Source organism: Embiotoca jacksoni, unplaced genomic scaffold (genome assembly GCF_022577435.1).
Source record: "Embiotoca jacksoni isolate LCO1_2020_lvr unplaced genomic scaffold, fEmbJac1.0.p SCAF_7, whole genome shotgun sequence".
Classification (NCBI taxonomy): Eukaryota; Metazoa; Chordata; class Actinopteri; family Embiotocidae; genus Embiotoca; species Embiotoca jacksoni.
The window spans coordinates 12427722-12440525 of NW_027185425.1; the positions used below are offsets into that span (position 1 = coordinate 12427722).

The window sequence follows — 12804 nt, forward strand, 5'->3', positions numbered from 1 at the left end:
CTGAGAGATACAGTAACCCCCCCCCCCCCCCCCGACACACACACACACACACACACACACACACACACACACACACACACACACACACACACACACACACACACACACACGCACACACACACACACACACACATGCACACACACGCACGCACACGCAGCACCAGGCCAAGCACAACGGCAGCAGGCGCCCGGCGACACATGCAGTATCATAACCTGGGAAGTCTCCATGGTAGCTTCAACGGGAAATGCATCACAGCTCCTGCCTGCCCTTGTGCACTGCCGCTGTGAATGTTCATTGTGCATTTCTTTTTTATCTGTCGCTATTCATTCACTCTTGCACACAATGCAAGACGCAAAAACATGTCTCGGACATAAAATGTAAAAAACAAATCTGTGATCAGGAGATGTTGTTATATAAATGCTGTTGATACAGTAAAGATACCCTGACCAGTTTAATCTTTTCAAACCTTTACATTAAATTACAAGTGCTGTGTCCTACAGTTGAAATTTTAACACCAATTATTGTACCTGGGAGAAATGAAGTAAGCACAGCTCCTTAATAAAGTAAAATCTGTCATCCAGGACAGTCTTTATCAAATTAAAAGAGACACACAAGCTCCTCAAGGCTGAAACCTTACATTCAAACTGCAGTGGTGGAAGAAATGCTGACTTATTCTTTGGAGTTTAAAGGTCTATTGACATTTGACTGAAATCAAATGACCAGGCGAGCATTCCTGATTGATAGATCGCCACCCTTCCCCTCCACGGTTAATTTTGTTGTGATTCAGCTCTGTTTACTCTCTTCTGTCCCATGAGGGAAATTCAGCTTGCCGCAGCCAAAAGCACTTGGCAAAGATGCATCACTACAAAGTGATCCGACAGCTAATACAAAAAACATAAAAAAGCAAAACAAAACAAAAAAACAATCAGAAAGACTTACAATAGTAAAAGAAATATGGCAGATGTAATAGGAATAAACAAAATCATACATTAAATTGATGAATGACAACGAGTCAAAACACCATACAATGTTTACCTCTAATTCGATGTATGCAAGTCACCTTGGCTTCAGATTGTTTTCTGATAAACCACTCAGACCTACAGTAAATCCTTATCATCTACTGGGCTGTTAAATTGTAGGTTAATTAACTGGCCAGCAGTGGCAGTGTGGTCTGCATGCTAGAGAGCAACCTCAAAGAGACCATTAATGGATCGCTCAGCCATATCTAATTACAAGGTTGTGGCGTTTGTGTTTATGGGTGAAACTGAAAAGAGAGATCAGGTTTTCAGTGGTTCCGAGCTGAATTTCTCAGACTGCAGACAGTTTGGTTGAGCCCGATGTTAGTTGGTCTTGTACACTGTTGTCTGAAAGTTGGTGTAATTTTAAACCGGCGGTGACTCCAAACATTCAAGGTTTGTGTCATTTAGGGAGAATTTATGGTTGCATTCAGTTTTTTTTTTTTTCCCAATTTAATGTGTGAAATAATAAAATCTAACAAAAAGTTGTGAATTGTTAAACAAATGCTTCAACATTTTAGAGCTGTGCTTCTTCCTCTCCTTTTGAAAGTTTAATGAGAGGATCAATACCACTGTCTTTATCTGTTTGTTGAAAATATAAAGCTACAATTAGCTGCCAGATATCTTAGAACAGAGAGTGGAAACAGGGGGGGGGGGCAGCTAGAGTGGCTCTGGACGAAGTTAAAAATAATCCACCAATACCTACCTTTAAGGCTTAGTACTTGTTAAATAACAACCAAACCGAGTTACAAATGTGTGTCTTTTTCCGTGTGTTTGTAGAGGCTAGCATGTGGAGGCAACTCCATCTTTTGTTTTATCATATTGAACCCAAGTATCTTTTTCTTTCAATTTCTTTCCACGTCCCAAATCTGGATCCTGCTCGCTTTCAAACACGAACACTCATCTAATTTAAGAAGCCATAGTCTTACGCGGGAGGGGTCGTGTGGGGTTGAGACGGGCTGCGTCGAGGTGTGGAGGAGGAGCTGAGAGCCACCAGAACGGGTGGAGGGAGCGGTTTGCTGATGGTAGGAGAAATAAATGAGCTCTGTGATGAGAAGTTAGAGAGCACAGAGACATATGGGGAGGGAGCTGTCTGGCACAGAGATGAAGATGGATGGGCTGCAGGTCTGCCTGTAGGTCCTGCAAAACACTGTATGGGGACAGGTGCATGGTGCCGTGTTCAGCGGTGACACTGTAGATATTAAAGGTTAAAAGACTCGGAGAACGCAGAGTGGGTTTGGTGATTTGGTGAAACTGCAGCACAACAGGCCAAATGGTCCTGAAATGGGCTGTGATAGTTATAATTATCCATGTTGCACCTCCAGGATTTCATTGTTGTCCAGAACGGACAAACCGAACATTGGTTCGAAAGAGGTCCTTTCACGAGTTTTGCAGCCGCTGCGGATTCTCTTTCATGTTGAGATGTGGAGGGGTGCTCGGTTGGTCTGACCTGACTGCTTGATGGCACTAAATCCGCTACACTCCCCTTTTCAGAAAACAGGAAGGTTAGAAACTCTTAGCCTGGTTTTACCAGACCCAAATTCACTGGCCACACCCCATAAGTATTTTTTCCCCCGGTCGCTGCATCCTAATGGGCTTAGACCTCAGGTTTATTTTGAAACTATTGGCACAGCCTTTAACCAATTGGCATTGACCAACATATGTGGCAAAACTCTACAGCTGCAACTAGAAAAAAACAACAACACTTCATTGCAATGTCATCGCACTTAACTACTGACAGTGGTCACTAATTGGTCCGCCCCTCCGAGTGGCTGTGCTACGTTAATGCGAACAGGTTTTTCAGACTAAAACTGAAGCTGATGAAGAAAAAGTCAGACATTCTGTATTTATCCAACTGCAAATCATGACTTTCCCAAAGAAGCATGCAACTTTTGATTAAACAACCAATGCTGTCGCACATCTGGTGAGGACAGGCAGTATATTTTGGAAAAAGCATTCTCTTACCAAGAGTGAGATGAGACGATCGATAGTACTCTGATATCTGTAAAGTATTTATGAAGCTGGAGCCAGATGTTTAGCTACCCTAAACTGAAAACTGTTCACCGACATCTGTCTGGCAGCACCAAAAAAATAAATTTGTTTTCTTCTTTTCACATTTTCATTTTATTGAACAGAGGACATTATTTAGACGGACAGGAAATCAAAAGAGAGAGAGAGAGAGAGAGGGACGTGTGGTATGAAACGAAAGTATGCGATTTGAAAAGAACTGCGGGGGTAGGAGTTGGCTTGGTTGCTGGGCAACCACTGGACACAACCAGAAGTCCCGCTGATCGGGTTTTGTTGCCTGTGGACCGAGACGGGTTCAGTGTCTCTGCAGCTCCCAGTGTTTGGGCAGTGCTAAGCTAAGCTAAGTCCTGTTCCTTCACTGGATCACTCTCGCACACAGAAACAGTGAAGCCTTTGCTCTGTGGATATGAAACCAACATCGTTACCATTGTCAATTGTCAGTGCAGATGTCCCCCGGGCAAAACGTACATATACAGGACACTATGGGCCTGATTTACTAAGATCTCAAATAAAGGGTATTCAATTGCGTGTATTTTCCAAAGGGTTGCACATTTATTTCGCACCCGTTTTGCGAGTGATTTATTAAGAGTATTTGCGTCACTGATATCAGGTGCAAATCGCTGTATTTAAATGAGGGGTTTGAGTGTGTTAATGTGATCCCAGCAATGGAAAACAGAGCGACCGCAAAAAGAAAAGGAAATCTGATCCCATTGAAATTAAGAAATATAAAAATAACAAGAACAAAACGCTATATAGGAGATTATCAGCAAGGAAGTCAATACTGTGGGAAAAAGAAAAAAAAGCGAGAAAAAAAACAGCATAATAATAAAACGCTGGCAATAAAACCGGAGGGATGGTGACATGCTTCTATCAAACACCGATCAAAAGGTGCAGCTCTTTCTGTGATGAGCAGGTGACTTTTCATTCAGTGCCTCGCGAGTGCTCGGGGACCTTTTGTACCTGCGAAGTCTGCTGGACACATTCAGGGCCCCGGGACAGCACACCTGAATAACACAGCGATACGCTGGAATGACCCAGAGGCAGGAAAATGCTGAGTCGTAAGGAGTTTTTTTTAATTGCTGGTATTCCGCGTCCCCTCCTTGTTGTTGTGTAAATCATCATTAAGTTCATTGAATAACTCAGAAATGTCATCGCTGGACAAACGATATGTCATTTCTTTACCACAAACATCTCAGAAATGTTTAAACGCTTGGAAAACCTTGCTCTCGACATATTCTTTGGTTTCTCTGCGTCTCACCACAGTAAGAGCAGCCGTCTCTCCAGATTTGCGCACCTGATTAACAGTCGTACTAAAATTCGCACGCAATCACTTCTCCGTTAGGAGAAAAGGAGGAATGGATGCATGTCTCGGTTATTGTCAGTATCAGTGTCATATCTTCCTCTCTCTCCTCCTCCTGCTTTCACTCTGTAATTTGCTCAAAGATGAGGCCACAGCTCCCCCTCCTCCCCCCGTCCGCCAGGGAGGCGTGTGCATGGGCTGGAATAGAAAAGAGGGAGAGTGGGGAGGAGAGGGAAACAGAAGAGAGGAAAATCAGGTCGTACAGTATATGCTCACCTTGATTTCTGCTTTCTTGCCTCTACTTCCCCTCCCTCCCTCGCTCTTTCCTCTCGGTACCCTTTCCAGTCGTAACAAATGTCACTGCCACAGCTTTTTACAGTACAAAGCGTGCAGCTTTCCTCCTTCTCGACTTAGTATCATGAGTTTTATTGCAAAATGCCACAATCTGACCTTCGCTACATCTTTTCATTGTTTTTCAATAGCTCCCACTTGTGCCACTCTGGTATTGATAAATGCCGGTCAGCAAAGTTCTTTGGGCTGTAAGCATCATGTTTGTGGTGGTGCGACAGAGGCGAGTTGTGACGATGATTTGCGGGGACATCTGAAGCACAGTGCATTTTCATTTGAGTCTTCTGTACCAAAGAGGTTTAAGGGCAAATTGGTTGTGCTGCATATGTATTATTTATGATTTCCAGAGATGTTGGAGTAGCATAAAGCATTCGTGCACCGATCACGGCTGAGTATGTAAAATTGATATCTTATAGCCACGCAAGTGAGACAACTCCATGGAAATTTAAGTCGGTTGTTTGGTAACAGCTGTTGGATGGACTACTGTCAAAATTTCGTACTGACAATTGTGGTCCTCAGATGATGAATTCTTGCGATGATGACGATCCACTACATTTTTCTCGAGCACCACATTGAGGTTTACATTTGTGGTTGTAGGTGAAAAGTCTCAACAACTACTGGACGAATTGGCATGGAATCGAATGATCACGGTCATCATCCCAACGGGATGAATTTTCATAACTTTCCCTAACAGAAAAAAAACACATGAATTTCACATGTGGAAAAACTCATGCGAGTTAGGGTTAGGGTTATGTGTCTCATGAGGTAAACTTGGGAAATGTGTTTTTTCTGTAAGGGTTCCTATCTTGTAACTTTTCTTATGACACCATCATTAAGTCAAAATTTGAATCTGTCCAAACATTTTGTTTATGTCCGAATGCTTGAAAAAACTAGGGGCATTCTCGTTAGTGTCACTTGTACTCATGCTAAGAATAATTAGCAAATGATGGCATGCTAATTTAAGGTGGCCAACACGCTAAACATTATACATGCTAAATATTAACATATCATGCTGACAATGTTGCTCAAAGATCTAGTGACATGATCTTGCGTACTAACGTGTGTTAGTCTATTAGAGCATATGAACCACCCAGGCTGTAAATGTAACATCATCTAAATTTTGCAAGGCCCTTATTAAATTGGCCGCGAGACAGCAGCAAACACCGCTTTCTGTGGAAAAGGAAAATAGTAGGTGACCAAAAAAATAAAATATATATATATAACAGTTGGTGCAAATATTAAAAAGTTACAGTATATGGGAGAGGAGCAGGGAATAAAAAGAAATATTAAAGAGGAGTGTAGAGGCCACTTTGCATCTGCGTATTTGATATACCCTGAGGCTGTCAGTTTAGCCTCAAAATATGGGTGACGGCACTGTTGGTTGCCGCTTGGTGTGAACAGAGTGCAACACAGTGATGCACATGGAGCGGGGGGAAGCAATAACTTTTTTGAGCAAGTATTCGGAGTTACATCGCATGGTCAACATTCAACGCCTGTGTTATACACATTTTTGGGACCACTGGTACATGCACATTTGCGTTTTCACCGTGGACTTGACTCTGGAAATTGACAACAGAGACCACTTTTTGCTCACACCACTTAAAACAATGAAATATATATTGTGTATTTCTGCAAACACATAGCTGCTGTGGCCATTAGTTAGTCTGGATATTTGGCGAGCATGTGTACACACACACACACACACACACACACTGGTCCTCTACCAGGATTCAGCCAGCCAATGATGACTGGAGCTGCAGAGTTTATCATCTGTCACCGTTTTAAGGTCAGACAAAAACTAAGATTATAAAAAACACAAAAGACAAATACCAGCAGACAGGGTCACCCCTCAACAGCAGGACAGCCCTGACATTTGTGTGTGTGTGTGTGTGTGTGTGTGTGTGTGTGTGTGTGTGTGTGTGTGTGTGTGTGTGTGTGTGTGTGTGTGTGTGTTTGTGTGTGCGTGCGTGTGTGTGTGTGGGGACGCAGGTATATCTTACCTCACTTGAACAGTCTGCTGCCATCTGCACTGTCCTCGCCTGCTGACCTTTGTGTTCTTTATTTTCTCAGATTACAAAACTATTAAAAAAAACCCAAAACAAAACAACAAAAAAAAAAACTTTTTACTTTTTCACTTGTCTTTTATACTTTCGGAAGTCATTTCTGCTGCCTCTGCAATAAGTGTAGGATTTGATTGAAAACCAAACTGTTGTCGAAATTTAAACTAGGCATCCTTCAGCCCCGGGGAGCTGCTGCAGCTGTAAGACAAGCTATTTCACTGTATTCTATCTGACACACAGCACATCAAGATGTTCTTTTATTTGACCTGTTCTGCCCCACCTTCAACCTGCTGTCTGTATTTCCGCCTTGACCTTATTTGCTTTCTCTCGTCCTCTCCCGTCTTTCTTTCCCAAGCCCTGCTCCAACTTTCCGCCCATTGGCCCTCCAGTCCAGCGGGACCATGATGCTCAGCAGCTCCGTGGAGGTGCCCAGCCCGGGCGGCATGAGTGTCCTTAGCGGGCTGAGCGCGGCGGCCCGGAACGTGGTGCGCTCCTCCAGCATCTCGGGGGCCATGTACAGCCTGGAGAAAAGTCCCGGCAGCAGCGGCCCGGACTCTTCGTCGTTGGCTGGAAACAAGAAGCGGCGCTCCAGTTTGGGTGCCAAGATGGTGGCCATTGTGGGGTTGTCGCAATGGAGCAAGAGCACACAGCAGCTCAACCATCAGGGTCAGTTTGCAGTCTGAACTACTTCTACTGAATGCTAGCGCCTCAGAATAAGTTTCTCTCTTCTGTCTATCCTTTTTTGCCATTTCATTGTGGTAAATGCAACTTTATGCTCCCTGTGCAACTCTCTTTTTTACTTTTGCCCTTACTTCCCTTCTTCTCACCCTCCTTGTCCTTCCATTATTTTTCTCTTCAGTCGTTCTGCCCTTGGTCTCTCTCATTTTTGGTTTATTTAATCAGTATAAAGTTTGAAGTTACCAGTGTATGTTTAAATTTGGGTTTGGATTTCAAACTGCAAGCCGTCTTCAGTCCCAAATATCGACAGAATTTTTAATAAGTAAGAAATATATAAACCATCACCCTCCCAGCTTGACGTTAACATTACATACTGTAATATTCAGTACCGTCCTGCAGTTGTTAAAATGATACCGGTGTAACGGAACAATGGTTATTTTAGTGTCTGCACAATAACATAAGTATAATCCACTCCAAACGGTATTTGGTGGTGCACTGCCTTAATTGACATACCTTTAATATCTTATTCAACAAGCTCTAAGTGGTTTCATCTTTTGTTGTATTATCAAGCACTGTTGCGAGCATCATTGTGCGTAGAACTCTGAAGTGGGTGCGCAGCAGTAGCAGCAAGCTTGCATGGTGGCTGTATAGCTGTGATAGTGGCTCTATGTTGTAATATGTCTCCCGTGGCGTCTAATTACAGAGCCTGTGCAGCTGCAACAAAAGTGTTTCTCAGTTTGTGCCTCGGTAGCGAACACAAACCCACTCATTCCTGGTGGAAGACAGGAAAAACATGTCACGCACTGAGACTTGGTAAAGGCTGAGCGGCAGGACGAGGAGAGGCAGGCGATGCGACTCATTCCAATGCAGTTAGATATTTTCTTCACTGTCGTGTCTGTCAATAGAAAACACGTTGTTCGTCTCCTCAGATCCTCTTAGCACATTCTGTTTCTCCTTCCAGTACATTGAACTGGTACCGTTACAGAATAGTGCGTGTCCATGTCTGCATGTGTCCTCCTGCTTGCCTGCTCACTTTCTGCTGGTACAGTGTGTGCATCTAATGCACTGTTTAGTCGTAATACACGATTGGATTCTGCATTGTGTAGCAAGCTGGGTATCAATTAAACATTTTTAATTCCTATACCATATCTTTCTGTACCACTGCTTGAATTAGTAGTAATTTTTTTCTGAAAGTATTTTTTAAGCAAAAATGTTAAAAGTACTTGTAGCTTCTCAATTTTGAATATTTGCTGTTTTTATATTTTTTTTAGTGTGAACTTTTGGACAGTTAGTCAGACAAAACAGGCAATTTGAAGATTTCATCATGGCCTCAGGGAACTTTTGATGGATAAAAATTTTAAACCAGTGGTTCTCAACAGGTGGATGGCAACCAAAAAGTCGGTCACAGATGTGCGCATGAAAAAGAAATAAAAAGTTGAGGGAAAAAAATGTCATCTAATGAATTTCTTCAGTAATGACCAAGTGGGCTCTCATTTGAGCATTTGTAAACAGAGTTAGGATTAGATAAGACTTTTAATTACATACAGTATTTCTTAATTGTTTGAAAATCAAATACTGCTTTCAGTGAAATCATTTTAATGGCTCAAAAATGACAAATGTGGATTCCAAATTCATGACTCAGGAAAAATGTGGGTCCTGAGGCGAGACCAGTTGAGAACCACTTTAAAAAAAATTATTAATCAAATGAATTGAGAAAATTATTGTTAAGCAAGCTTCATCAAAATGAAACTAATTGTTAGTTGCAGTTCAAGACTTACCTCCTTCAGATGAGTAAAAACAGCAATAAAATCAAATCTAGATGATGAATCCCTATCATATTACAAAACAAATTAGCATAGGGAGATAACATAACGAATATGAATATATTGCATAATCAATAAAATCACAAAGTCAAACATGAAGGTAATATCATCATTCTAAATAGGATACAATGAATTTCCCATAAACTATAATTTTACCTTATTTTTATTTTAAGAAACACATTTTGTTCAATGTTTAGAAACTATATGGCGGGATTTCATACTTAGTCAGCGAAGGTAGCTCTTTCCTCCTTTCAATTAAATATACATACATCATTTCAATCCCTTTGGTACACTTCTGCAATGACCAGGCAGGTTAGCTTTTGTCTCTTAAATGTCTGCAGTGACAGTTTACTTCATACACGTTGTGGTACCATCTCTGAAACAGTCATTGTAAAAGCAGACGTGTTGCATACAGAGGAACACACAATTATTCATACATGCATTCACCTAAATAAATGTGTTATTATCCTGTATCATTACCTGTTTTTGGAAGCTATCAGCTTCAGATGGCTGTTGTGCCTGTACTCAATACAGACACACACACACACACACACACGCACGCACGCACACACACACACGCACGCACACGCACACACACACACACACACACACACACACACGCACACACACACACACACACACACACACACACACACAAAGAGTTTGCTGCACTCAGGCACAGCTGACACTTGTCTGACGCAGGGAGAGCTGTCGATATTTTCACCACAGGGGCTTTCGTGTCTCTGTGTTTGTGGTGATGAGGAGAGCACAACGAAGGGGAAAGTGTAGATGAGAAGGATAGGAGGGGCTGAGGATGTGGAGAAGAGGAAGGGGAGACGAGGGGTGTGTCTAAATTTAGATGTTCTCAGCTGCCAGAAGAACACGTCGCGCCGGGAACAAAATGACAGTATCATGCACGGCTCCCTCTTCTTCCATCCGAAGCACATCTCACCGTGTTCAAAGGAGTCTTCTCCCAGTGCTGGCAACAGGTTCTTAGATGAATTTCCACAGTTTACCTCTGATGAGTCCAACTTCAGTACGAGATAGAAATAAAATAATCTGTAATCAGCTGATTGACCCAATTCGATAAAGCAGAGTGGCTGATGCGTTACATCTTCTTAACAACAAACCTTTAGCAGCTGAACTGAAAAACAATCTTGTGTAATACAGTTTGTCAAGGCAGGTGGGTCACACTTAGTGGGTAAATTGGTTACATTTGCTGACAGAAGCATGCAGAGGGACATCATTTGTGGACACAGTGGTCATTGAAAGCAGCATCCGTGCCGTATAGATTTTAAATTTGGGAAAAAAAGGGAGCACTTATGTTGGATTGCGGCTCATTATTGGCAGAAACCCTGAGTATCGTAAACAGTCTGATCAGTCCATCTGTGCGCTAAATATCCACAGGTACACTCAGACAGTCAACGGTCCAATCGATTTAATTGTAAATTGAATCACTGTCCTGGTCATTTACGTAAAATTAATTCAAAGATGTTATGTCACCGCACTACTGCTAGGAAGAAGCTTATTTCTTATAACGTTACTCGATTGAGACTGGAAACCCGTCGATGGAGAAAAACAAGGTTGTTTACTCAATGACCCAGTGAGGCAACAATGGGTTACCCCGATCTGTTCCTACCTTGTAATTTACACAAGCTGGATGGCAAAATTAGGTGCATATAATGGACACATAAAGATATACATGACCCACACAGAATAAGAGACTGAGAGACAAACAGAGCGGCAGGTAAACATTCCTTCCCGCTTGGTCGGGTTCGATTAGGGTTCCTTCTCTTCCTTCCTGGCAGTCATTGATGACCTTGTCTGGTCAGCTGTCGGTGCTCCATGTTCCCAGTGACACATGCATTGCTTGGCCGACTGGGTGCGCCGGTCAGGCTGCCGGTCCTCTCCTCTGCTCGGTTGACCAGATGATAACAAAGAAGCCACAGGTTGATGTGGTTCAGAGAGAAGATGGAAGTGGACATGAAGGAAATTGGGACTTTGGAGGCAGGAACAGGAAAAAGAAATGGAAATAATGTTCCACAACAAGCGACAAACTGACCATATCTTCATTTATTGATTGATACCTGATATTTCTGACTGACTTGCTGTTGCATTATGCGGTGTAAGTGAACCTTGAGGGAGAAACACAGACCTAAAGCATTCCACAAAATCTATTCAACACAAGACACTCACTGTTTTGGATGTATTTTGCTCTTTTTATGTCTTGCTAGATTAGATCATAAGCAGCCTTTATCTCGTAACTACAAATCAGTTTCTATTGGAGGGTTTTTCTTTTCTAAATAATACAATTTACAGGTAAGGAATAAACAGAAGGAAAATAATAGTGAAGTTGACTTAGCACTGAGGCAACTGATAAAGTGATCGGAGACGGTGAGGGAATATCTCAGCGACTCACCATTAAAGCGCGATTAGAAGGTAATGTGGTTATGGTGTTGTTATTGTGTCAGAGTTTCTGCAGGGTATGTTCTGGCCGCGCTCCATTTTGTAAATTGGATGCAGTCAATTTACAACTCTCAGCAGAATATCTCAAGGTAAGGTCTTAAACAAGCAAGTAGTGTTTTTGTGGAGATGTCCAAGAATTGCACGTTATTTTCAAAATAACTCAATTTCTACAATCAACTCTAAAATGTAAAGAAGGACAGTGTTCCCTCTCCTGAAAAATAGAGGTGTTAAAACTCTTTGTAAGAAAGGTTTACTGTTTCTGTTTAAAAAGCTGCTGTTGTGACTTCGTGGATATGAAGACATTCCTCATCAGAGGTTCTTAGTCAACTTTGCATTTTTGGCAACTTAGGCTTGATTACTGTCCAGTGATCTGACCTTTTGCAGTGGTCATCATCAGGAGTACAAAAGAATATCTGTAAAGAACCCATGTAACCCTCCTTTTTCCCCTGCCAGACATAAATCTCCCTCCATTGTTCCCTGTCCTTGGTAACGTCATGTTGGCCCACGTTGGGATAATCTTGGCAAACTCATCCGTCATGATTCTACACAAGGCCATTTTAGCCCTCAGGGTGTTCTTTTGCATGATGTAGTCCGTGTCAGCGGAACCTTTTGGATGTGTTGTGCTCCCAGCCATCACAGTTGCCTCTGCTCATTCTTTCACCTATTATTTCCCATTCAAGCTATGATCTTTACTCTTTCTGTAACTGGAGTGACTACAGCACATATGTGGTCGTTTTCATGGTTTTGGTTCCCAAGAACCATCACATTCACATTCACCGTTCACATCTTTTGGCTTCCAGCAGGCTTTCACCACAGGTCATGCAATCATTTGAGACTCGGGTGTTGGCAGCTCTTTGTAATTGTGGAATTAGACACATAATTTTGGGGCGGCGTTGTTAGTGCCGTACACACACCCATGATCTGGAGATATACTTACTCTTCAACCTTGCATAGACAACCAGCTGTGTTGTGAACAAAGTTGTTCACATGCTTGCATATAAACTTTGTGTGTTCCCAAAGGATTCCACCAGAGGGCACACCAGGGATCTAAGGATACAACTTCCAGGTTTGCTGGATGTAAACA

The 12804-nt window shown here is 42.3% G+C and overlaps 1 protein-coding gene across 2 annotated transcripts in view; it reads left to right on the forward strand.

The window, feature by feature from the left end:
• The window catches only part of rims3 (regulating synaptic membrane exocytosis 3), a 41700-nt gene that overhangs the window by 6299 nt on the left and 22597 nt on the right, over positions 1-12804 (forward strand). For both annotated transcript variants that reach the window (XM_069175723.1, XM_069175722.1), the window contains exon 2: positions 7109-7419. In XM_069175723.1, coding sequence (XP_069031824.1) covers positions 7155-7419 — 265 coding nt within the window. In that variant the 5' untranslated portion in view covers positions 7109-7154. The remainder of the gene's footprint in view (positions 1-7108; positions 7420-12804) is intronic.